Here is a 25,853-nt window from a genome sequence, read left to right as displayed (position 1 = left end):
CCCTGAAAAATTTTCTTTGAAGAAGCAAGCAGCCTCTGCTATCCTTGCTTGTATTATTTTGTTGTTATATGATATGTTTAGAGGTAGTACAGGTCTTGTTTAAAAACTGCAGCACTGCCCTTCTTGGAAGCCCTATCTAGAGACAGCATAATGACACAAAGCCATGCCAAAAATGCTAGTGAGAATTGGAAAGCAAATACACATTTACCATGGAGTACAGCACACACTGTAAAAGCTACAAGGGACAACTTGGGTCACTGCATAACTCAGACAAAATATAATAACTACTTCAGAAAAAATGTGAGAGCATTATTAGCAATATATTGCTAATGAGATGCATTCCTTGGCAGAAGGATTACAGATCTCTCATAGTTTCCTTGCATTTACTGTTTAGCTCTAGTCTGGGGCAAGTCTGAGATGCAGACAAATAATTCCATCTTCTCAACCTCACATCTCAGACCAAAAGCTATTTCCTCTCGATCAGTATGTGAGAAGTTGTTCCCTACTTCTACATAATGGATCTCATAATCCTCATTCAAATGCACTGGACTTCAGAAACACCTCTAGGGGAAGTATGTACAAAGAAGTGCAAGCATATTATGGTCCACATCAACCTCTTATAAGAAAAACCATCAACTGATACCAAAAGGTTGAAAAGAGAAAACTCCAAGCAGAATTTCCTTTTGATGTTTACAAGTTTTCATGCTAGTGCTTTACATTTTGTTACACTAGAAGGTATACCTGACCACCTCAATGTGCACAGGGAACTGAAGATGCCTGTTAAAAAAAAAAAATCCATCTAGCTTGTTATTAACAGGCAATTCACAGGCAGTTGGAAAGGAAAGTGAACCTCCCAAAAAAGTTTATTACAGCCTCCTACAGCCTTCCAAAATGCTTACACTGAGGCATGTAAGTTGACAGGGACCAGTCCTCGCTTCTCAAGCAGCTTTTGCAAGTAGTGCCAAGCTCCAAGTTGCCACAACTACAGCATTTTCTGTACAGCCAGCTTGCATGTGTTTCATGAATACAAACGCAGACAGTATTTACTGAAAGGAAGGTGACTGTGATATGTATCTCCAGACACACTGAAGAAATGCCACCATCCAACACTGGAGGTCATTCAGCACTTTGCCCACAGTAACAGCCAAAGGTTGCAACCAGCCACACCTATCACCTTGAGCAGACAGGAACAAGCCCTAACTCGAAAGCCACAGGGTTGTGAAAGTGCCATACTCGGCTGAAACTGGCAAATTCAGTTGAGAAGTGTAAATTAGCAGAGGCACCGTCTATGGCTGTAGACATAAAATTAATTGCACTGTACTGGCTAGGTCATTCAAGCATGGGAACATTGAACTATCTACCAACTGCAGCAGATAAAACTAAATTAACTGAATGACCACAACCTACACCCATGAAGGCACTCCTTTCATTTTATGCAATAGGAAGTACTTTGAGCACACTGTTATCACACAGAGGTGGAAAATGACTGTTGCAGAACAGGAAGCCCAAAACCACAGCAGAAATTGAACACACATTGCCCCTGAGGTCCATTTCACATTTTTGACCACAGAACCACTCTTTCCTACAAAAATGGGAAGTTTGTTTTTCTTGATGCTGTTTTTTACAGTCTGCCTAATCTGGAATAAATGTAAAAACAAGGTAGCAGTTGACTGTGTGCTTAGGCAGGTTAGACACTTTGTTTTAAATCATGCTTAGATGATGTACAGCACAATAAAACTGACTGAGGCCTGGAGAATTTACTGAATACTTTACTGGGCTGCCCCCAGAAACAAAGCAGACAGTAGGACACAGTAGGGTGATGTATTATAAATGCATCCTTTTCACAAGATCTCTAGTGATTTTGCCCACTATTTCTTACTTCTAAGTGAGTTATCACAAGCCATTGATTCCTTACAAAGTTAACAAGCAATAAGACAAGTTAACCTGGTGCTATTATGAGGCAATAATGTTGCCATCAGTGCATGCAACCACTGTATTTTGCTCATTTTTCCCTCAGGCACAATATAAAGAAGCCTGATCACATTTTTCAGCCACTATTCCACAATTAGACTGCATGTAAAATGCATAAACAGCAAAAGCATGCTGCAATTCAATTCTCTATTAATCTGGATGATGAAATAAAGAGACTTCCATTAAGACATTAACTTTTTAAAGACACAAATCAGAGAGAAACCAAGACTATTAGTATACTCAGACCTGAAGCTCAGTTCCCTTTTGACACATCAGTGTATGCCAATATATACTGATTTAAATATGTATTCTCACTTGAAGAGGTCAAAAAATCATCAAGATTTTCCTTAAGCTCTTACAAAAAAAGTCACTGGCAGTTGCACTGTCAAGACATGAAAGGCTTCTTTATGCCTCCCCTCTCAACCCTTCCCTGCTGTCTATATATGGTATGCTATGTCTGAACAGCAAATAAAACCATGTAACTGCACCCTATAGAGACTCTGAAGCAGTCAAAGTACAAAGCAGCTACTTGTTTTAGATCTGTGAAGGACTTGAATTCTGGTCCTCCAGCAATGGAGCAAGAACATTACACATTGTTTAGTTTCCACAAATCCATCTTAATAAGCAGAGAGTACAGTGGCACTCACAAACACTGTCAGGTTCTAGTTCTGACGGCATAATTCTTGTTTCAAATACACACAGATACACACACGTGTGGCACTCACAAAGCTCATTAGCTGAACAGCAGCATGGAGCACACAGCCTCTCATTTGCAGCCAGCTGAGCAGCTCCCTTGAAAAGCCCTGGCATTTTATGTAACAACTGAAAAGCCAGGAGGAAGTCACATCGTGTTCTCAGGCATGACGTTTTACAGATGCAATACATAAAAATACACCTTCCAAATCTGTCTGTGCAACCACATATTGTATTGAAATGAAACCATCTGCTAAACTGATGCACACTAACCTGCACAACAGATCCCAGCGTCCAGTCCCTTTCCTTCAGAGGGGTGGACAAGGGAGGCCAACATGCACCAAAGGTTTCTTCCCATGAACCACACTTCCTATTTACTTCACACACGCCAGTTGCTCAGAAGCTTCCTCATTAGCTCCCATCTACTGCCCTAAATCCCAGTGCCTTTTGAATTATCTACAATGCACTCACAATAATACTAGCAAATCATAATTCGGAGAAAATAAATGGTTAGAGGAATTAGCTCACAGCGAGTTTAAATTTTCTGTTTATATTCCCCAAATATACAAAAACATAAAATGATTTAAGGTAGGGAGTAATTAGGGATACAGAGAGAAAAAAGCCAAGATAAAAACTGTGTTTCTATGCCTGCTGTGTTGAACATCGCTATTCATGTACCAAAACAGAAGTTTCTGCCGAACTTTAATGCTCACTGCCAACGATGGAGCACAAATTATGCCTTTCTAGCATTTTTGCAAGCTGTCTTTGATTTCAGACCCACAAAATCATAACTGCAAGAGAAACTACATTGTATATTGAAGAAATATATTTAAACTAAAATTCTGCTTTGACATTACAATACATTCCATTTCATAAATATATTTAAATGATATTATAATAGGCTTGAAGATAACGACGATAAAGTGATAACAGCACAACGGAATGTCTTCTACAAGTGCCAAGAGATCCATAAGGAAACAGTCTCAACACAAAGTCCCACTTTTGTAATAGATACAATGATGCAATCCTTTAGATCAGAAGCAGAACAAATGACTACCTACCTCTTGGGACAGGAAGGGAATGACTTGTGCACATATAGCATTCAGCCTCTTGACAATTTCTGCCTGCAAGTCACAAGAAAAAAGAAGTTCAATTACATAAATTCTCAAAAGCGACTGTCACCCATGAACCCTAAAGAGACATTTGTTTTCTTTCAACTCTGGCCATTCTCTGGCCAAGAGATGTTCTCAAAGTAACGAAGGGGTTTGCACACAGATCCAAATGTACTTGGGAAGCTAGTAATTTCTGGCTAAAATATTTTCCTTAAAAACCACTATTTCGAACTGATACAAAGAGTAGTTAATTTTGATTACACAGTCACAGGAATTTAAAGAACAGAATCTTCAGAAGATGTAACAAAAAAGATAAACAAAATTCTGTGTATCAAACTGAACTCTCTCTTATGACGCAAAAGGAAGGATCACTTCAAATAAGAGCAATGCCATTGTAAGCAAAGGGAACAAATACACCATTTACTTGTAACAGTGCATATCATGAGAACATTAGCATTGCAATACACAATCTTACTGATAATCATTCTACCATATATTTCAGAAAGGAATACTGCAGTCTTGTAATACACTTCTCCTGTTATCTATTCTCCTGGTTAGTAGTAGTTACTTTCATGTGGCAACTGTAACCACAAATTAATAATACACGTTGTTTTATTTTCATATCAGAGATCAATTCTCTATATTTAATCTGAAAATGTCAATAGAGACAGAGGAGATCTGTTTAAATAATACAAGAATTACAGCTCCAGAAGCAGAATATTCAAAGCCTCACGGACTTTCCTACCATAAATCATAATTTTCTTACACTAAATTCTAATCAGGATCAGTTCCTCATTTTACAGTCAGAGAGAATGCTTTTCCTCTTGCAAAGGCACAAATCATGGGATGAAGACATACTAACATGCAATTTAGCATTCCTTCTTCTAAAAGCAAACCTTCCAGCCTTTTTCCTATGCTGTCTTTTAAGCAGCAAACACTTGGAAAAGAACCTGTAGATCAGAAAGGCTCACAAGTAGCAGTAAAAAGTCGAAAGCTCATATAAAATAAATCTGGGTTCAAGGAATATTACAGTTAGAGAGCTATGCAACCAGCAGATATGGTTTGCAAGAGGTAGGAGCACATGTGAAACTAACTCTGCCCCCTTGTGCATACTGTGTGATACACACGACTTAATACATGCTATTTTGGAATACACTTCTCCCTTTCTCTGAAATCCACCTAGAGTCCCATATACTATTTATATGGCAATTTCTATGTTAAACTGTCCTTGTATCTCCTCACTGGCCTTCACTGTTTATGCAAGTCCTCATATCATTAAATCTATGCATTTTAATGATTTTTTTGTACTTGCTTACTACATCTTTTCTATTTATTCAGCAGCATAAGTACCTTATATGATACTTTATAATATATTCTGTTCAGCAAAAATCTAAATTATCCACAAATTTCAAATACATCTATAATATCAGATATCCCACAAGGCAAAACTTAAATATTCCTTTAAACAGACAGCATTCACTACACTAGTTGACAAGGAAATTTATTAACTACTTGTTACACAGAGCAGCACAGGGAGGGACAAGTTGTGTGCACCTAAGCTTCAGCCAGAAAGGCTGCACAATCCAATACAGCATTACTTGAATAACAGTATTTGATTAAGGAAATGTAGACTGTAATGTAAGGCACAGCTGTAAAGTACCTGTTCTTAGTGGTTCAAGCACGATTAGTCTAGTCATTTCCAAATTTTGGGTTCCAGCCACACTGCTTTTTTTTTTTTGTTTTTGAGAAATCTCCTGAGTGCCCTAAAGCCAGGGAGAAAACTACACATGCTATTCTTCAAGGCTTTTCCACATGAGCAGAAAATTCCCCAGTGCCCCTGTCTTGGCATAAGCTGAAGTCACTCTGACCTGCCATTTAACATACACATACGCCTTCGTAAAAAAAAAAAAAAAAAAGGCATATCATGCTTTCTTCTGCTACAAAACAACTCCTCCTCATCTTTAAAATGCCCGTCACAACCTTGCCCTGCACAGCTCCCCGGGGGTAGCCTTTGGAAAGCCCCTCTTCTACCACAGCTACATCAGCTAGATACCTTTACTGCACTGCTAAGGAACTGAGAACAAAACCAGCTCGAAGTGCCATGCAGGAGCTCAGCATCTAATTTTAAAAAGCTTGTAGATTCATAGATTTTAAGGCCAGAAGGGACTGTTACAATTGTCTTATTTGACCTCCTGGGTAACACAGGCTGTAAAACTTCACTGGCTTCCCCATCAAACCCGTAAATTACCATTCAGCTAGAATATAGCTTAGTCAACAAAAATAATTTTATTCAATTCACTTTGAGGCATTTCTTCTCAAGTAAGGTGCTCAACCATAGATACCTCAAGTTATTTCAGTTATGATGCTTTTCTTTTGATCACTTCTCTCCCCTCTCCTCAGCAGAACTATGTCTCCCTTTTACTGCTCTTCTGGCCAATGTGGCTGAAATATATTTGCTCAGTATTTATATAACAATTCACCTCTGGCAGACACTGAACCTGGGAAATGTTCAACTAAAAAGAGTTTTTTAAAAAGCTGTAAGTAATTGAAAACAGGTGGCTGAATATGCACAGTTACACAATGGCAATAAATCTCTTGATATCAATTCCACTGGAGTGCAGAATGAGTCTTTTCATGCTGTATGCAGGGAAGTGAGCTGATGGAGACAGCACCCAGCTCAGCCTATGGAGAAGAAAAATAGCTAAAACAACTTCAAGTGATGTCAAAACATCCCTCAGCATTATTTCTCTACTAGGCCAATCACAACAAAGCCAAAAAGCCCTTGCTATGTGTCAAAGTGTTTGCATTTTTCCCTAATTAAAACAGTCTTCACTTTCCCTAACAAAAAGCATCCCCAGTTGCATGGTTATGCATACAGTTATCATCCCCCAAATTCAGGCAGCAAGGAAACAGCCCAGCTGAGCAGCAGCAGGCTGCAGAGACACAGCATGACTGAGACACAGACTGCCTACCTTTGGAGACCACAGGCAGTCTGAAAGCATAAAGGAAAACACTGTGTACACGCACAAATGATAGGAAGGTACGCGTTCCGTACCAAGAAAAGTCTCACACCAGACATTTTCACACAGTAAATATGAAGTACACTCTGTCTCAATACTTCAACTGTTTCGACAGTGAACTGCAGGAGATAATGCCACAGCAACAGGCTTGACTGTCTGCCACAAAACACACATGAGAAAGGACTTAGCTGCCAGAAGCTAGTTGGGTGGGTTTCTGGAGATGCTGCCCTGAAGCTGAAAGTGCAGGTATTGATGGCATAGATTAGCATCTCAGTAGACCTATTCCTAGTATCCCTGGAGGAAGCCTGGAAACTCCTCCTTCTTTGCCTAAGGTACAAACTCCAACTCAAGGTAAAGCACAAATTCACGTTTCTACTCACGCACATTTTTACAACCCTACATTTGAACAACAGTCCAGGATTTATTTTTTCTGCTAGGCATCAGGTCAATGGGTTTTTCATGATCAGTCTAACTGCCAGGGAAGGAGAAAGTATGATTTCATAAAACCAGGCATCCAATTCCTCACACAGAAAGTCAAAGTTGCCTCGTTAACATGTCTGCTTCCACAGTCATCTAATTTTACCTCTTTTGTCCCACAGGACCAGGCTTTAGAGAGGCTTCATTTATTTACAGGCCCTTCCACTGGGCTTCAGTTATCAGCCAGCAATGCTGTGGACACACACACACTCCTAATGGCCTGTGTTTTGAAACCAAGTCCAATCCGATGGCGCAGTGCCCAAACTCCTTTTCCAGCATAGCCATTAAAGGATGTAGGTTATTGCTGTTGTCACCATTGATATTTGTCATTGTAATGTAATTAGGGCCCTAAAATGATGCATTACAGCCCTTGGCACAGCTTCTATTAAAATCTTTTCTTCTGCTCACTGAACTGCGACCTGCTTTCTGATGAATAACAGACAGACAGCTTTAGGGTGAGGAACAGATTCATCAAAGTAGTATTTTCCAGCTCTGGAAATAAAATAAATAAATAAATGAGTACAAGGGCAACCTAAAAAGAAAAACACAAGGTGGGGGGGCGGGGGGGGGGGATGTGAGGGAGAAGGAAAGCAAACAGCATACTTGAATTTCATCTGACCACTTGAAATTCTGATTGCATCTAATGAATCTTTCTTAGGACAATATATTCCCAGCCTGTGAATCACATGGTTAATCAGGGCTCTAATCTGCTATCCACCAGCCTATGCCAGTAAATTCCAATTACATTTATAGGTTATGTGGGTCATGCATTCCCAAACAACTATATTCACGGATATCCCATGTAAACTGGCACGTTTTCTGAAATGCTGTTGTTAGTGTTACTGAATGTTATAATACTATTCAAAGCTTTATGAAAGCTCCTGATAAACAACTGCTAAATTATTGCCTGTGGATACAGCGTGACGCTCTGAAATAGCATTAATGGCCCAATAAAAGGGTGACTGTTCATGCCAAAATATAAAAAAGATAGCTTTTGCTGCCACAGTTTGTCAAATCTGTTAACAAACACCGACACTTCTATTACTCCTTTCCCTGAACACAAAAGATGCTTGGTTTTGCATAAAAACACACCAGCATGGAACCAGAAAAGATGAAGGAAAGGCAGAAAGGAAAGGCTTGTGCTCAAATCGCCTTTTTGCTTGTGTAATGCAAGCTTGTATTGTTTGCATCCTTTGGGAGACACCTACAAGACACTGTTTCAAAAATTTTGATCTCTTTTCATTGACGCTTACATGACATCATTTTAAAAAGAGAAAGATTAAATATTTATAAACTACAATGTTAACTTTTTTTTTTCCCTGCATGTGAAGAGATGATGATAAAATCACTGTGCCAGAATCTGGTCCCAGTAAAGTTACAAAGACCCATATCAGTTAACAGTCCAGGGATGCAGGGATTGTTGCAGGGATTCAACACCAGAGCAAAAGCTTAAGTTTCTGATTCAGACAGTGAAATCTTTTTGACCTGACAGTTAAATGGTACTTTATTTCCTAAATACATACAAAAACCTGACACCTTAAGTTCACAAGTGCCTAAAGCGTTCTGAAAAATGTTCAAAGTCTGTAGATGAGACTATACCTTAGGCCACTTGAGGTGACCCAGTAAAGCTGGTCCTTGGAGTACAACCATGGCTCCACAGCTATCAGCAGTAGGAAAAGAGGAGCATTTGATGGACCTTTAGAAACCTAAATCCCTTTCAGGATGGCAACATAGTGGTTTAAGTCGATTTACACTTGCCACACACAGCTAAAATAGGGCATAAGCGCTCAGTTAAATATGTTCACGTGCCTTAATTAGCATTTTAGCATATGTTCCAATTCTTAGCACTGATGGAGATTAAAAAAGAAGCAAGAGTCATATAAACTCCAGATATTAAACTATTCAGAAATGTTCTAATGGATAGAGAGTTCAGAATAAATTTGTTGCTCAAAAATATCTATTTGCACTCCCTTTTTCCTGGGAAAAAAACAACCCAAAAATGATTCTGTGGAAAAAAGAAAATTAGGATTTTATTTATAGCACATAAAGTTTGGGAAAATATTTCCACTGTATTTCACAAAGTTCCATGGTTATTACAATTATAAAAAATTGCTGGTGAAGAATTACCACTGGAGGCTCTAGGTTTGTCAGTGGAATGGAAACAAAACTACTATATATATGTATTGTTGAAATAAACCAGAATAATAAAACATTATTGGGAAACCCATTTCAGCAGCCAGTAGGAAGAAGAATATATGCAATTACGCTTTCAGAAAAATAATCTGCAACAACTGTTATTTCAGGTTTAATTTGTTCTACACAATGCAGCCTTTGCCAAAAAGATCAATCTAGTTTATTAAGTGCTTACCAAGAACACATGCACACACCCTAAACAAGCATTTCACAAATTAGTGAGAACAAAAAAACATTATTACACTGTATGAAACATATCATGATTCTGAATAAAGCAAGCAAAAAAGCTAATCTTAGTATTTCACAGAAAATTAACTCTTCATTCATAAAGAAGAATGTGTTTTGTTTTAATCACAGACTTTTGTCTGGAAATGCTTACTCCAGTTCTACAGAACTGGAGGAAATACTACAAGTCTTGAATATGAAATTTCTCTTCAGGCCTAAAGGAATGGTGTTTGGAAACCAAGACACAAAGAGCCTACCCTTGTAGTCAAAGCAAGCGGAGGGGAAAAGACCTTTTTACCTTTTGTGGTAAGAAGGATACTAAATAAAAAAGGTCTTCTAAGAAGGATACTAAATAAAAAAGGTCTTCTTCACCAAGCCAATTGCTGATGTTTAGGAGAAACAATTTTAGCAATGCACATATAAGTAACCACCACCACCAGATGCCAAATAACCACAAGTACCATTCTCCACCTCACTTTCCTACCAACTTTTTTTACACACATCACTCATAAAGTGATGTAACTTTCCCTTTGCAAGTTAATTTAGTGTTTTATAAGTTAATTTATTTGCCTATTTTGCAAAAAAAAAAAATACTTATGCAGCAGCATAAGCAATAAACTGGAGTGGAAGACTTCTCAAAATCAATTTTCTAATGTACATACTGCTCTGTGGGCTGCTGAAGTGAATTGATAAGACACAGCTTTTATTTAATGTCTCAAGAATCACATGGAGCTGAACTGAGCATGAAAGGATACATCCTGAATCATTCATGATTAAGACAATAAAAAGCAAGTCAAGTAGGGTGACATATAAACATGCATCAAGCCTGTCACCTGATGAAGTTGATGGTATTTTGTTAAAATCAACTTACATCAGCAAGCAGAGAAACAGAAATGCACAGCCTGGAGATTTCCTAAGTTCTTCAGTTGCTTAGGCAGCCACGAAGCTGCATCCTTCCCTGCCCTGATAAACCTACCTGCCGAGCATCCAAAAAAAGGCTGCAAGTAGAACTTGAAATGATAAAGACTGGCTTCAATTTCCCTTCCTCAAAGGCAGCAGGAAACACTTGCTGAAAAATCAGACAGAAATGAGTAAAAGGACACTGCCACAGGAAATGCTGTTTCCGTCAGTGGAGCTTTGAAGTCCTCTTTAAGGTACTATGCCTTCACCTAGAAGCAATCCTCAGCATTTCACAGCAATACTTTTTTTGTGAAATATGTCTTCATTACATAGGGATGAAAACTTTCCACCACTCTCTATCAATATTTAAACTGTGAGTTCACAGTTAAATAAAATACAGAAAAAAAAGACTTTTAAACTTGTAGACCTATGGCACCACACTAAGGCAGTTTCAGCTCGAAGTTCAGTATTGTGCATCTGCTCCCTAGCTCCAATTAGTTCAGAATTTCCCATTTTAATCTTTCCTATAACTGCTGAAAGACAATAGCACACGCACAATCTTACTACTCAATTTCTGCCCCCACACTCTCTGCCAAAGTCTGACCACAATTCTGCACCTGCTGGAAATGGCACAAGCCAGTCTGAGCCTGTCCTTGCAGCTATATGCATATATTGGTTTTAGACTCCAGTTTTAATTTAGTTCGGGGAAGAAAAGTCTCCTATGTATTTATTTACACCACAAGTGTTTTTACACTTTGTTTCACAGGGGAGACAGGAAAACCAGTCAGAAAGGAATACTGCAGATCAGTAGTCTTAATGCAATATCATAGAAAATTAAACAAAGACAAGAAAAGATTGAGAGAGCAAAAACCTGCTCTCTGTAGGTCTGTGTTTAACTTGAGGTGGTGGGCTTAACTGCTCTGAAAAAATATTAAGGGGGTAAGATTTCATGGAAAAGGTGAAAATATGTAGCATTTTAATCTAAAAGAAACCATGCTTTTAAACTTTACATATTTTGTGCTCACAAAAGAGGGCTCTGATTTTAAAAAAAATAATGTTACCATAAACACTGCAGTAATTTTCCCACTACAAAATGGAACTGTCAACGTCCACTTCCGACCCTTGCTAGAAATTCATTTTCATCTGCAAATACATATAAAGGAAGACTCAGAAGTAGCTATAGATACCTGTTATCTTGCATCCACTCTCTATATTATGGCTACACTGCTTACTCTGGAGCAGCATGCTTCAAATGTTAATCACTTAGAAAATAACATCCTACCAGAGTTGAGAACTGCAAAAATTGTGACAGATTTCCAGTCACACCTAAAAAACTTGTACTTTGCAGTCCTGATATGTGCAGAAACCACTGCAACCAGTGGCAACATACAACAGTCTACAAAGAAAGAAAATTAAGTTTCTCCAGCAAGTATTGTGTTCTTACAGGTTTTAATGAACTACATAAAACAAATCAATAAACTGATAAAAGTGGCAATCAGAAGTCACCCATAAAAGCAAGAAATACAATGTGGCTGCTGAACTCAAGTTTATTTTCTTCCAAACTCATCTGGAAGCCAGGAAACAGTCCTTCTGCATCAGGAACAAGACTACTATTTCTCTTCCACCTTTGGTTTCCTTTGCCTGCCTCAGCCCTTCAGGTTAGGAAAGGTGGAGTCCATAGCTTGTCTGATTCATTGATAGTCACACTTGATTGTGCTTGCTTCCAGAAAACAATACTAAGAATGAACACTGATCTGTTTGGTGGATTTGTTAATTCAGAGTGCTTGGAAACTTAGCTGTGTATTACCTTCAATTATTCATTTCTTCTTCCTACCCAGCAATTTCTCAATACAACACAAACAGCAGTCAATTAGCTCGAAAAATGAAAAGATAGAAGGTTTTTATTTAAAGGAAACAACATTTTAACTCATAGCCATTACCATGAAAATGAGTAATACTCAGATGCAATTTCTTCAGATTAACACAACAGGTTTTAGTATTTGAAACAACAGACAAAAATATTGCCCCTTTTAAGCCAATACAGAACAGCACAATTTTAACATCCCTGAAAGAGATTAAAAATCAGTGCAGTGGATTTTGTGGCAATGGTACTTTCAAGTTTCGATTTTGAATCTTTATGAAGACAGAAACTCAAATAAGGTGTTACTCTCTTACATTTTAAACCAACTGAAGTATGATACCTGCTAATAATTCTTTCTCAAGATAAAGAAATGATTCATACTCTAACAAATCCCAGTTGCTGGAATAGTGTTCATCTGAGAAGCAGAATACATTAAAGACACCTATCTCCCTTTCTGATCTAAGGAGTTTTTATTTGTTAAATCAACATACTACAAGTGAAAGTTTACTAAAATACTATGAATGTACATGTGGGATGCATTTCCTTTCACTCCAAATTTAAATGCAAGTTTCAGCTTCAGGCGCTGGCTCATGATTTCCTCATCCTTGAGATTGCTAGGCCACAAACCTACAGAAACACCAGCTAAAAACTTCCAGTACCCTGTAGGTCACGGCAGCTTGTCAGTAGGAGCTTACACCATGGATGACACAGACAGTGAGGAACCCAATTCCCTTTCTCTAGGGAATTATGTTGCCCTAAGGGCACAAGGGATGGTGCCATGGAGTTGGGGAGCTGAGCAGAATAGCCAACAAGTAAAGACTGGACCTTCCCTACCTGACACATCTCAGTATCACCTCACACTCCTATTTGCATTTTTTAAGTAAAAGACTTGCTGCAGCAACCAGCTCAACAGGAGGGGATTCCTGATGCAGCAGAATACTGCTTTCTGAAGAGGAACAACAAAAAAAAAGACCATAGTTCCAAATTCTATCCAGAAGAAAATATTGATATTGAATTGTCATTGCTCATAATTTCAATCATCGTTCATCACAACTACCTCTGCTGAAAATAACTATTCCAATTTCAGCATTTCTGCAATTAGGATTTCTTGCTATTTTTCCTCCTAAGTGATGGACAATGGGAGATTAAGTCTTTTAAGCCTTTAACATGTGAATACCTAACAAGTGTTAGTTTCACTAGGGAAATACCTCTAAAATAATCAGGTGGTTTACAATTCTCTTTTCAGCCTTCCTAAGAAGACATATTTGCAAAGCAAATGCTAAGACATTTGTAAGACATGCATGCTTAGTATGTTCACAAAAATTCCCTCATCCAAGGCACCTGGATAGACTAAGTACATCTTGATGTTCAACTCATTTGAATGACATTTCACTAGTAAAACTCCTACCAGAAAAGACAGAATCTGAGTCAAGCAGCACCTAATGGCATTTATCTTTAAATTACATCATCATTATTGAAATTTTCACGTAGTCTTCATTCAAAAGGGATTTCAACATAAAATAACTTTTTGTAGAAAAGCAAAGTTTAAGGCAATGCCATAAAAAGCAGAACAGGAGGAATAGAGCAAGAAGAAATATCTGGTTAGGAAATGCAGATTTCATGAAACGTTTTCCAGTGTGTAACTTCTGTAGGATCACCCTTTGTGGAGAGCTACTATGAACTGCATTAATTCCAGACAAATACTCAAGACACACCATATGTTAAACGTACTTTTCATGATACTACACCTATAAACTCTAATAAGAGCACCTAGAACATGGTAAACACATGAAATATAGGGGGTAAATAACTCTCTAATTAAAGCAGTTCTCCTTAAACACGTTCATATTAATAGAGGCATTAGTCGGAAGACTATTCCTTCACAAAGTTGTACCAGTTTCACACCCATGATCCTCTACTATAAATATGCCCAGGCCAGAAACATTGATTACACACTTACCAATTATGATGCACTAGGCAGAGAAGATGCTTAATCCACAGAAGTAGTTAGAATCCAGTTACTCCTTCTTGCACCATCCTTCTATTGATAAGATTTTTGTGGGCATGTGATAAACCAAGCAATGAATTTACCCACACTGAAGCAGAGCCCACTTCCAAATGAAACAATTACATTTTTTCAAATATACGCACCATCCCAGGCCCAGTTTACCACAGGGTTGACCCAAATGCAGGATCACCCCTCACATTACCACTGCCATCTCCTGCCCTCAAAATGCACAGAAGACCTCAGTCCTAGACACACAAAATCTCCAAGGTGAGACTTTTTCTGAGCACTCCTTTGAGTCAGAAAACAAAAGCACAGTTAAGGGAGTAGACCATGCAGCAGCTCATTTTATTAGAGATACCAGTAGTTCTCTGGGTGAGATAAGGCACCCTGTTTTACTTCCTCCACTACACTGCCACCAAGTCACATTGGTATCAATCATAGCCTAATATTTTCACCTCTCAGATTAGTATCATGATTGGTTTAGCCTGAAGTTTCAACGAGCCTTTAGAGCCACCTGTTAGATATCTGGTAAATCGAATCGCCAATATCCAACTTCACAGAGAATTCAAAACAATAAATAAATATAAACTAGTGCAAATTAGTGGCAGATACAGCAAGTTAGTACAGGTCAAATGAAGAAATTAAATACTGTGGTCAAAACTGTGAAGAAAAAACCACACTCACAAAACAATGTATGTTTTTTTCAGTCATAGCAGACAGAATGAGAGACAGCAAAACCACATTTGCATGCCCTGCCTGTTGTGGATTTAATGGATTTCTGGCTTTTTGACATGGAATAATTCTATGGTTTACCAAAATGCAGTCTCTGGGCTTGTTAATTTCATATTTAGCTTGCTAGGTCTGTAATCTTGCCACTCTTTTAATCAAAAAGGTTTCAGGCAAGCATTTACATGAAAAATACTCATTCAAATCCTAACATTTCACCCACAAAAATACACAGAGGTTGGATATATTCTGGTTTATGAAAATTTGTTTTGCACAAACTATGATAATTATTTCTTTTTGTAATAGCGGCATCCCATGACAATTAGAGACTTAGTTGGGCTATTCTGTTTGCATTAGAAATTTGCCAGAAATACAAGAAAGGAAACTTAAAATTACTAAACTACCTACCAACGGTTTGCAAACCTGCTTGTGTAAAATCATTATCTGTTTTTCACAAAAGAAGCAGAAAATGCTGGGAGGAGTAGGATGAAAAATAGGTTTGATGACAAGCAGATAGCTCAGACTGTGCTTCTTTTGTGTGAGCTTCAGTGAAGATGTGAGAATAAGTTGGAAAATAATATACTTCAATATAAAGTGAAATCAGTTTAAAATTACTGATTTATATATAGAAATAAGTCCATTTTCACTACTATAACACACCAAGTGTGGGTGAAAGCAAGGGAAAGAGAAGTGAGAAAACATTTATTTTTTTATGTCACCAAGAAGGGATACAATTACTTTTACCATCACTGTGTAACTTCTGCTCCCAAACACAAATCCGAAGTTGCTTTAAACTAGCTACAGAATAACCCAAGGAGCTGGATAAATACAAAGCACAGTCAAAACTTGCCAGCTCCTCAGTTATTAGGACATGAGCAAGTCTGTTCAAGCACCCCTGTGTGTACTTCAGTCATACTCTTAAATGCCACCCACATGCACCAAAAAACACCTTAACTCTGTACCTGTAAACAAAGTATTCAAAATAGATGCCATTTTTCTGCAGTCTAAAGCAATACAGAATTACTCTCAATATCCACTACAGAACCTTTGTTATGGTTGTAAATCAGACTTTCTCCAGCTCTACTGACTAACCTAGACTGTACACTGAGAGATTTTTATAGTTTTGTTAAATTCATAGCTGTTCTGCATCCAAAGTTGACTCCCTTCTGAGGGAGGGTAACCACAACAGGTAGAAGCAAACTGATGCTTGAATACAGAAAGTCACCTGCTTTACCACCTAAATTCCACTGCTTTTCCAAAGTGGAAAAGCAGAGCAGTGTTGCAGAGAGAACCTGATATCAAACCTTTCTTTTGTATTGTATTGAAGAGAGTCCTTAGACTAGTACTTCTTTTCAGAAGTTCAACTTGCATTTTTGCTGAAATTACATTTACAGCTTCTCTCGTGTTGGGTATTCATATACTGAGGAGTGATGATTCAGTCAAAGCTGTGATCCTCACTACTGAATATGAAGCTGGTTTGCCTAATCTTTTGACATCTCTCATTGTCATCACCTTCCTGCCTTCAACCTCTGCAATAAATAAATCAAGAAAGAGCCTTGAGGAATGTCTAGTGGGCAGGTAAAAATACAATCATGGTTAAAAAGAGACTGGGAAAGTATCTATTTGAGAGCTACACCAAGATCGTGCCTCAGACTAATTCTGCATAGCTCCACATAGAACCCCCCAGCACAGAAAAGTGTATCAAACTCCCTATCATCCATAACTTTACAATGTAATTGCTTGTACCACAGAACCAAGATCCCGCGGTGCTGCAACCACTCGTGCATAGCTACACATGCATCGTAAAGGCTTGGGCACACAGGTCCTATGAAAACTGCCACAAGGTAAGAAATTGTTTTGGTTTTCCCCAAAAAATCCCGCCCTGATAAAAAAGCAGTATTACCCATTATCCAAATGGAGAATGGAGGCTGAGAAGGTGGACTACCACAGGCAAACTTCCTCAAAACAAACCAAAGCACTGACTGCACTACCACTGAAAGGTACATTACTGGAACCTGTTAATTGCAGCTGGAACAGAAGATAACAGAATTCACATAGGAAAAAGGAGGACAAAACCATCTTGGGAAAGAGCACTCTGCCCCAAGCATACCACTCTATTAGATGAACACAGCCACTTCTAAGTGACTCCCATGTAATAGCATCTCACCTTCTGTTTTTTAACACTCTGCTCTCCAAACAATCCCCTGTGGTAAGGGCAATGCTTCAGGAAACAATATTACTTCCACTTCCCAGACAGAGCTCTGAAGCAGTGAAAGCCACAGGTGAAGTCTCCAGAAGATATGTAATGGGATTTTTAAAAATGTCTTAACACACTAGACATGTAATTCTGCAGAATGTTAGCAAGAGACAGATACTCAAGAGGATTTTCTAGAGTACCTAAGCACATGGGGGCTTCTACCCTTACTTACAGCTATGTAAATGTAGCTTTCCATCCTCAAAAAAACAGAGCACGTTACCAGAAAAATCCCAAACTATAGTCTTCAGCCCCTAGTCCCCCCACTCAGGAATGACACAGTGATGAAGTCACCAAAAGTGCATACCAGTTTCCATCTTCACTGAAGCTACCCACTAACCCTGCTTTTTGGCATTTAATTTGGAAACTAACCCTCCAATTTTTTTGCTTAAAAATTTTCGAGTTCTTTGTCACATAGCTCACAACTCAGCCCTGCAACCTTGTCCCTGCAATTCCCGCAACTCAGTGCTTCTCCAGACATGTTCCCTAGACAGCGGAGAATCTCTGCTAGCATTTTATTCAGACATAAACACAGCAGCAACACATTAAAAAAAAAAGGGTGGCAATCAGACAGACTTCTGTGTAAGAGCATAGTGGTTAAAGAGCTTAGTCAGACCTATTTGTACATTACTAATATTCTTTCTTTAGTTCTCTTTCCCTGTCTAATAGGTTTCTGTGAAACATGGAAATATACCCAATTCTTCCCCTGGAAAAGGAAAGTCTCTTTTCCAGTCTCTGCTTAGAACCAACATACATGAAAAAACACCACAGGTAAACCATGTAAATAGGTTTGGGCAGGGACTGTAACCCAGTACAAGTCATCCAGCTGACCAGATTCTTTCCAGGGGGATTCTTTCCAGAGGTGCACAGAACGCACCTCTTTTCTTTCAGCTTTAGTGGACCATTAAGAATCTCACACAAAACAGAGTGTTTTCTGCTGGGTATATCAGTCATTTTCCTGGGACAGAGGAAACATGGGTCTTGCTAGTAGACAAAAAAAAAAAAAAACAGCTGAACTGAGATGAATCAAGAGTCCTGCCTTCTGCAGCTTGTTTAAGAAAAATCCGTACTATGCTTCTACTTTGATATTAGGTGCCATTCTTTGAAAAGTGATTCTGAAACTACTAAGCCAAGGCAACACTTTGGTGACTTCAAGCAATGAGAGATTTGAAACACTCCTGCACCTTCAACATTCCCCTATGAAGCACCCTCCATGTGTGCCAGATTTCTCCGGTACCATGCTGAGTCACTTACACCACACACATGAAGCACTTGTCCACCCTCGTCCTGCAGCCCAGTGGTGCAAAAGTGCCCACACCATTGCTCCCGTCTTGCTGCAGAGAGCAGTCAAAGTAGCTTATCCAAGGTCTCACGGGAATCCCTCGACAGCATAGTCCAGAAACTTGCACCAGCTTCCCTCCAAGCCCCAGATCTTGGCAGCTGCATCTCATCCACCTGAGAACTTTCTGCCTTGCTTTACATTAATACAGAGAGGCATTTCCTGTGTCAACAGATTTTCAGGCCCTTCAGGTCTGTCACAGGCTTGAAAAAAACCCTCTTGACCCTTAATGCAGTGTATACTTACAGCTGCATTTTTTGTTTCAAAATGTGTAAACTGAGATTACCCCAGGATTCTTTCACCTACACAAAGAGATGTTAAAAATCAAGGCTTCAGACATAATACACACCTGAGTTCCAAGATCAAAAATAGAGCTAACAGCAACTAAACAAAGAACAGAAGGTAATTCCTACATTCAAAAGGCCTCACTGTCCATTTGACTGAAAGAATATTTGAAAAAAAAATGTTGCATATGCAAAGGAGCTAGACATTTGTATCTGCAAAGAAAAGTCTCATGTCTTTCCATGGATGAAGGTTCTTTAGGTATATAATAGCAAGGCTGCTAATATTAGTTTTAAAAGCATCTTGTATACATGCTTGAAAACTCATCCTCAAACAGAAACCTACAACCTCAGAAAGAAAAAAGCAACCACATGTATGCTCACAGGGGCCCTCTTCTTGTACAGTCTTGTGGTGTTGCTTTTTACATCTCTATATACATGATCAAACCAAGAACAAGAACGATTTTCATCCTCGGTAGATTGTGGTTTTAGAAGAAATGTCAGAAAGAAACCATGCCCCAGGAATTTCTAGGATGTCACAGGCACATAATTGTAAGACTTTTTCTTATGCCGCCAACAACTGAAACAGGATGCATTTTTTGGTGTCACTAGTCTATAGAGATAAACCAGGAAACTTAGTGGGGATAAGAAACCTAATTGCCTTGTAGACACCAATGGAAAATGTTCTATTTCTGTTCTTCACAGTCAAGACACATTATTAGCTTTGTTTTCCACCTCTAGAAAGGACTTAAAGCAGGGAGATGCAAAGGAAGCAGGGTATCAATCTTGAATTAATTAAACCAAGAGCTTATACACAATTTGCTTTTCAAGAATAAATACCTAAAAAATAACTGACATAAAAAGAATCAAGGATATTTAATACAGCAGATAAGCAGGAAAGCCTCATCAATGCTTGATTATGCTGTTGTTTTAGATATTTAAGAGAAAACATTCATCTTTCCAGAAGAAATCAGGAAGTATTGATAAAAACTGTAAATAGGCAACATGTTCAGACTGCAACAGCCTTCAGCAATCAGGACAGAAAGTCTACTGGTCAAATTGAATATAAGAATAGACAATCTATCCTTTGTTAACACCCTGAGACAAGCATACAGAGAGTGCTTTATGCCCAAAGACTTTCAAACCTTGTGTTATTCAAGACTGTGGATGTGTATTTCAAGAAGAGGCACCTACTTTTTATCTAATCACATGCTCTACAAAATTACAGAAACCAAACATTAGTCGTGCTGTAGCTAACTGTCTTTTACACATCAGCACAGGGCCATCTTTGAAAGAGGGCACTAAGAAAGTGGATGGTTCTCATACAGAGTGAATGGCACTGCAGGGAAGTAGGAGATGTGAGAAGAAAACCAATTAAACAGCTTCCTCCAAACATTCCCTTTTCTTTGCCTTCTCCCTCAAATGGAAAAGTGTAAGGGTTTTGGCCTGGTTTGGTCTTACACTCTTTTCTTTCCTTCTCCAAATGTTATCACAATGACCTGACTCTGCTATTTCCACCTTCGATCTCCAAATACAATTAACAGAATAGCAGACAGGAGGACAGCTCAAGTATCTGGGGTGTTATATCTCCTGGTAACCTCTGGAGCAAAAGGACAAAGGAGACTCCAAAGCAGTTAAGGTACTGCTGGACCTTGTTACACAGTGAACATGGGTTTGGAAGAAGTCCTCTTCCTTCCACAGCAAACACATCTTCATTCAATATTCAGTGATTCTCTAGAATCTCTCACCTAATAATGGATGTTAAGTAACTAAATCTTAGATCATGCCCCATCATGTACATATCACTACCATTTCAGTAAGAGACAAAAATATCACAAGACTGTTGCAAAGGGCCGCAGAGCTCACAAACTCACAGTTGCAGAAACCCCAGCCTTGTTACATGCCTTGAATTAAAAATGGCCTCTTCCCTGGATCTGAGGCAAGCAAGCCCCTGGATAAGCATCAGCAGGTATCTAGAGCACAAAACAGAACAAACAGCAACACTTACTCTTCTCTGCAGACCCACGGTACTTCATGAAGGATGAGTACCGAACTTTTGCCTCCTGCAACCACCATAAAAATCCAGTGGAGACTCACATCCCTCTCAGCAAAAACCACAACACAGTTTGGCTCAGCTACTGGACTCAAACACCCGCATGGAGCCCATGCTACCACTGGCTTCTCGGCTGTCAAGTAGCAAGATGGTGGCTAGAACACTTCAAACCCAGCCCAGGATCTCCCAAGGCAGACAGGTGGAAATATAGCACTAGTATTTTGTCTCCCTTGCACTTATTAATAGGAAAGTGTAATTAGAAAACTGTGTCGTCTAAAAGAAGTCGAGAATGATTTCAGATATGAAGCATGGCTGAGAACTTCTTATTCACTCCCACAAAAGGGTAGAAAAGGAGAAAAGTGGCTATCCAAGATAAAAACGTTGCTCAAAGATTTCTCTATTTTCTCACTGGTTTTAAAAAGTAACATTTGAATTACATGATGAACAGAAGAAATTGGTTTACCAGCATATACAAGTTACTGAAAGAGAGAGATTAATCAGAAATCCAAATATTTTCATCTAGAACTCCCATTGTCTATCTCATTATAAGGAATGTGCAAAAATGAAGATCTACCTCTCCTGGCAAGAAGCAAAGAGACTCGAGAAAGAATACCTCCTCTTCCTTAACCCCCAGCTAAAAGCTCACTCAAGTTTGCCTTATGAAATATTTTAAATAATACTGCCAAGTTAACATGGTAAATGACAGCTTCAGCCACGGAGCAACTGTCAGTAACATCCTGCAACCCTAACTTTGTCAGGACTGAGGTCTGTGCACCATCAAGCAAGCGTTCTACCACCCTCTACAAGGATCTCACTGCTGTGTCCGTTCAGCAGGTTACCCGCTCCTCCCTCACCCATAACTGAGCCTGTTGCTGTAACCCCATGGCCACTCCTGAGTTCTGAGGAAACCAACTGCCTTGAGGACACAACAGACCCGAGCTATACCTTTTTGCTGTTGTTCCTGGTTTTAAAATGGTCAGTGTTAAATTTCAAAAGCATTTACTGTCACTGCCGACAAGTACCACAATATTTTATTAAGTATTTGCAGAGAAACACGTATTGGCCTTGTTCTGACTTCTTGGTTAAGGGTTCAAAGTCAGAAAAGACAAGGGGATAAGGTCCTGTTTGCTCTCCAAAGCACCCTTTTACTGTAGTGTGTGTGCACCATGGATAGAACGAATTGAAACGCAGGTTATGTCTCAGGAGCAGCTTCGTCCTGCCCTCTCTATGGTGCTGCTCCTTCACCAGCTACTCCGTCCTAGGGCAATCACTTCTTTCTGGGTAAGCTAGAACGGGGTCAGAGGGGGTTTTCCTCATTTGCAAAGTTTCTAAAGAGCCAAGCTGCATCCATAAGCAGACAGAGTAACATAAAAGAGGTTTAATATACTTTAGATAGAGAGCAGCATTTTTAAAAATTAAATGCTATCTGTAATCATACAGAACATGCACACAGTAAGTAATACATACCAAACAAAATCTAGGAGCAGGGCTTACTGTTATGCAGATTCTTTATAACATGAAGGGGATAAACTTTTACTTCTGCTCAATTTTGAGATATTCTGCCAAGGTTTTTCAAGCAAACACAGGAAAAAAGAAAAGCACATGTTCTTATTGCCAATGTTTCACATCCCAAACTAACTAGTTTCACACTAGTGAAAAGCTTTTCTTCTTTAGAATTAGAATCTCTTGCAGCAAATGTCAAAAACTTTTGTCTGTGTGTGATTCTGCAGAGAAGCTATTTGAATAGACCAAAAGAGAGGCCAACTTAGAAGATCACCACTCAAAACTATGTTCTCCACTTCCTTCTAACACATGAAGGACTGTCACCACCCTATCTCCACCACCTTACGACACAAAACCTTAACAAGAAGTTCCAGAAAGATTCTTTATATATTTTCAGTTTGGTGCTATTTTTTCTTAGAAGAGTACATCTCACACATTCTCTGAGAGCAGGAAATTACAACCAAAAATTGTCAGCTGTATCTCATACTCAGGTCCATTGCCTTTATCCTGAGTCTTGGTATGGTTTTTTTCTTACTTGCAAAACAAACCAACTATGGAAGAAAAAAGCAAGAAATCTAAGAAGCATGAGACATGAACAGCTTGGCAGCTTAAAATGAGAATGGAAGTAAAACGAACTCCAAACTCATTATGTTTATCCCGTTATTAATCTTCAGCCAATCTCATGATATTCCAGTAACTGTTATGTTTAATATTTGGAGTTGGCAATACAGCATACAACTACATAACCATAAAGAGACCAATTCAAGTTTAGTATGACCAATTCAAGTTTGACTTGCCTGACATTTGCATATTTAAGTTTCTTAGCATAACACACCGTGTTCAATACCAGAGCGTTATGTACCAACCACTCCGGGGCTAAGAAAGACAATTTTTATGTCAAAATCCTATCAATAGAGGCAAGAAATCACTCTTAGAGTTCTATTTATTATTTGTTACATCTTTCAGTTATATTTAAAAACTATTATTTAAAGAAAAGGAATATGGACACCTGTTTTTGACATCATGCCCATTTCTGCTACACTGAACTACAAAGTTTGTGCCACCACTAAGACAATGAGTTATCACAGGAAAAAATGCAGAGAAGTACTTGAAGTAGAATCACAGAATAGAGTGGGCTGGAGGAGACTTTAAAATTCATCTAGTTCCTCTCCCCCTGCCACAGGCAGAGGCATCTTCCACTAGGTACCACTGGAACTATAAAACTATTACCTTGAACCAAGACAAAACTGGTAAGAATACAGACAAAAAGAAAGACAAATAGGTGTTCTTATTATGAAACCAATTCATATTTTTGCATTTAAAAACAAAGATTTATTTTTGACTTGAACATTCAACTCTGACATAGAACAGCATTTCTTGACTATAGATAGGTTTGGCTTCCAAATACACTTTTGTCACCTGCTAGCTAACACAAGCAGCAGTTTATACAGCCCAGGTTTCACGTTATCATCTTCGTTCTGCTCTCACTGCACCTTGTGACCGAACAGGTTTTCTGAAAATCAGTGACTAGATGTACACAATTTTCAGGCCACAAAGATAACTTTTTTAACAATTTTAATTGCACTGTTCACAAACAGAACCACATTTTTGATAAGCCAAATTCTCTATTACATCCATAAACAGTACACTACAATTATCCATAAAAGAAAGAAAAAAAAAAAGTAAGACCAAATTGATAATTCTGAATTGTCTATGTCTGAGAGCCTTGATGCTAAAATTTTTTCACCAGTTTTAATTCAGCAAGTCTATGGTATTCAATGTGATTGACTGGTGTAAGCAGCCCCTTCAGATTTTGTAACATAAATCAAAATCAGAATCTTAAGGAGCTTACAATGGCAATTATTTCACATGCCTGAATCCTTATGTTTGAAGTTATTTCCTTAACTGAAACAAGCAGCCAAACACTTTTAAACCAGCTTTACAATCAGCTCTGCAGTCTTAATTCTACTTTCCTAATGTCTGTTTTGCGCAATGAAAGAGCTCCTCTAGGAAAACTGGTAATGAGATCAGCAAGTGTATAACTAAAACCTGCACAATGCACATACACAATAGGGCAGGATCAAGTTTACACAAATGCTGTAAAGCTTGGGCATCCCAGCGAAGCAATACTTCTCTCTGAAACCTATCTGCTAATTAATGTTTTTTTCCTGTGCTGAATGATCTCAGCACTTCTTTTTTGCCCCTAGAAGGACAGCAAATCTCACTGCACAAAATGGTGCAAAAGCTATATACAAAATGGTGACACAGCTTGTCTTGCTTGGTGGACAGTAAGTCCTGATTGTTTAGAAGAAGCCTTATACCTCTGTCATATTTCCAGCTGCACTGGACAACCCAAAGAGCAGTGCTGCCAGGCAGGAGTGAACTTCTCACTGCAAAGGTACACATCACTTTTCTTCCCTCTGCCTTCCCTCTTCACTACCACTGCCCCAGAGGGGCTGGGGGTTCTCACGGGAACACTCTCCCTTTTTTTTTTTTTTAAATTAAAGGAACAGCTGGTTCCTTTCATTAAAAAAAAATAACAAAATTGAGAAATGCAAGTTTTTGCAAATGCAAATTTTTATAGGGAAACTGTTAGGTGACCATAACCACAGGGGCACCACTGGCCTCCTCTGCACTTGCAAGTCAGCCCATAAACTAATACAGTCAGTGAGGCAGCATCATAGCAATTAGTATCTTTCAAAGATAGAAAATGCTTTTATGTTTAAGCACTGTAGAGCACAGCCTTTTGCCAGTAAAAACAGAGCATATGTCTTAATTTAAACATTTGCTCAGCATGTTTTGTGCTACTTCCTGTGTCTTAAGCATCTGTCTGAATTTGCCTAAACAAGTGGGAGAAAACGACACTTTCCTTTGCTGATGAACAGCAAAAACTGGATTATATGGAAGTTCTTGTCGTCAGGCACACTATTCTGCAGTTGCAAGGGGAAAGGTTATTTCAACAGTAACTCATGGAGTTGTAGCAACAACAAACTTCCCAGTAATTACCAGGACCTCTCCACAGAACAGCTGCCTAACAGCTGTGAGGAAAAGAAAGCACAGAACCTTGTTACAGAACTTAGCAGCTATTACCAAGCAAAAGGTTTCTGACTTAACTCCAGAATAATAGATTTTCTAACTTTTCATACGCTTCTAAGCTTTTCTGCTGGCTTCAGAGGGTAAATAACCAAAAACTAGGACAAACAAGCCTCAGTTGTCAAACTGATTTGACAGCCTATT

At 38.7% G+C, this 25,853-nt stretch overlaps 1 protein-coding gene across 1 annotated transcript in view; it reads right to left on the bottom strand.

Moving 5' to 3' along the window:
* The window catches only part of LOC311165511 (transducin-like enhancer protein 4), a 97,571-nt gene that overhangs the window by 62,198 nt on the left and 9,520 nt on the right, over positions 1 to 25,853 (bottom strand). The window contains exon 5 of the mRNA XM_084225556.1: positions 3,726 to 3,788. Within this exon, the coding sequence (XP_084081682.1) occupies positions 3,726 to 3,788 (63 nt within the window). The remainder of the gene's footprint in view (positions 1 to 3,725; positions 3,789 to 25,853) is intronic.

This window comes from Fringilla coelebs (assembly GCF_963513975.1).
Source record: "Fringilla coelebs genome assembly, chromosome: Z".
Taxonomy (NCBI): Eukaryota; Metazoa; Chordata; class Aves; order Passeriformes; family Fringillidae; genus Fringilla; species Fringilla coelebs.
Note: the sequence above shows the minus strand (reverse complement) of the source record. Positions and strands in the feature narration are given on the sequence as shown.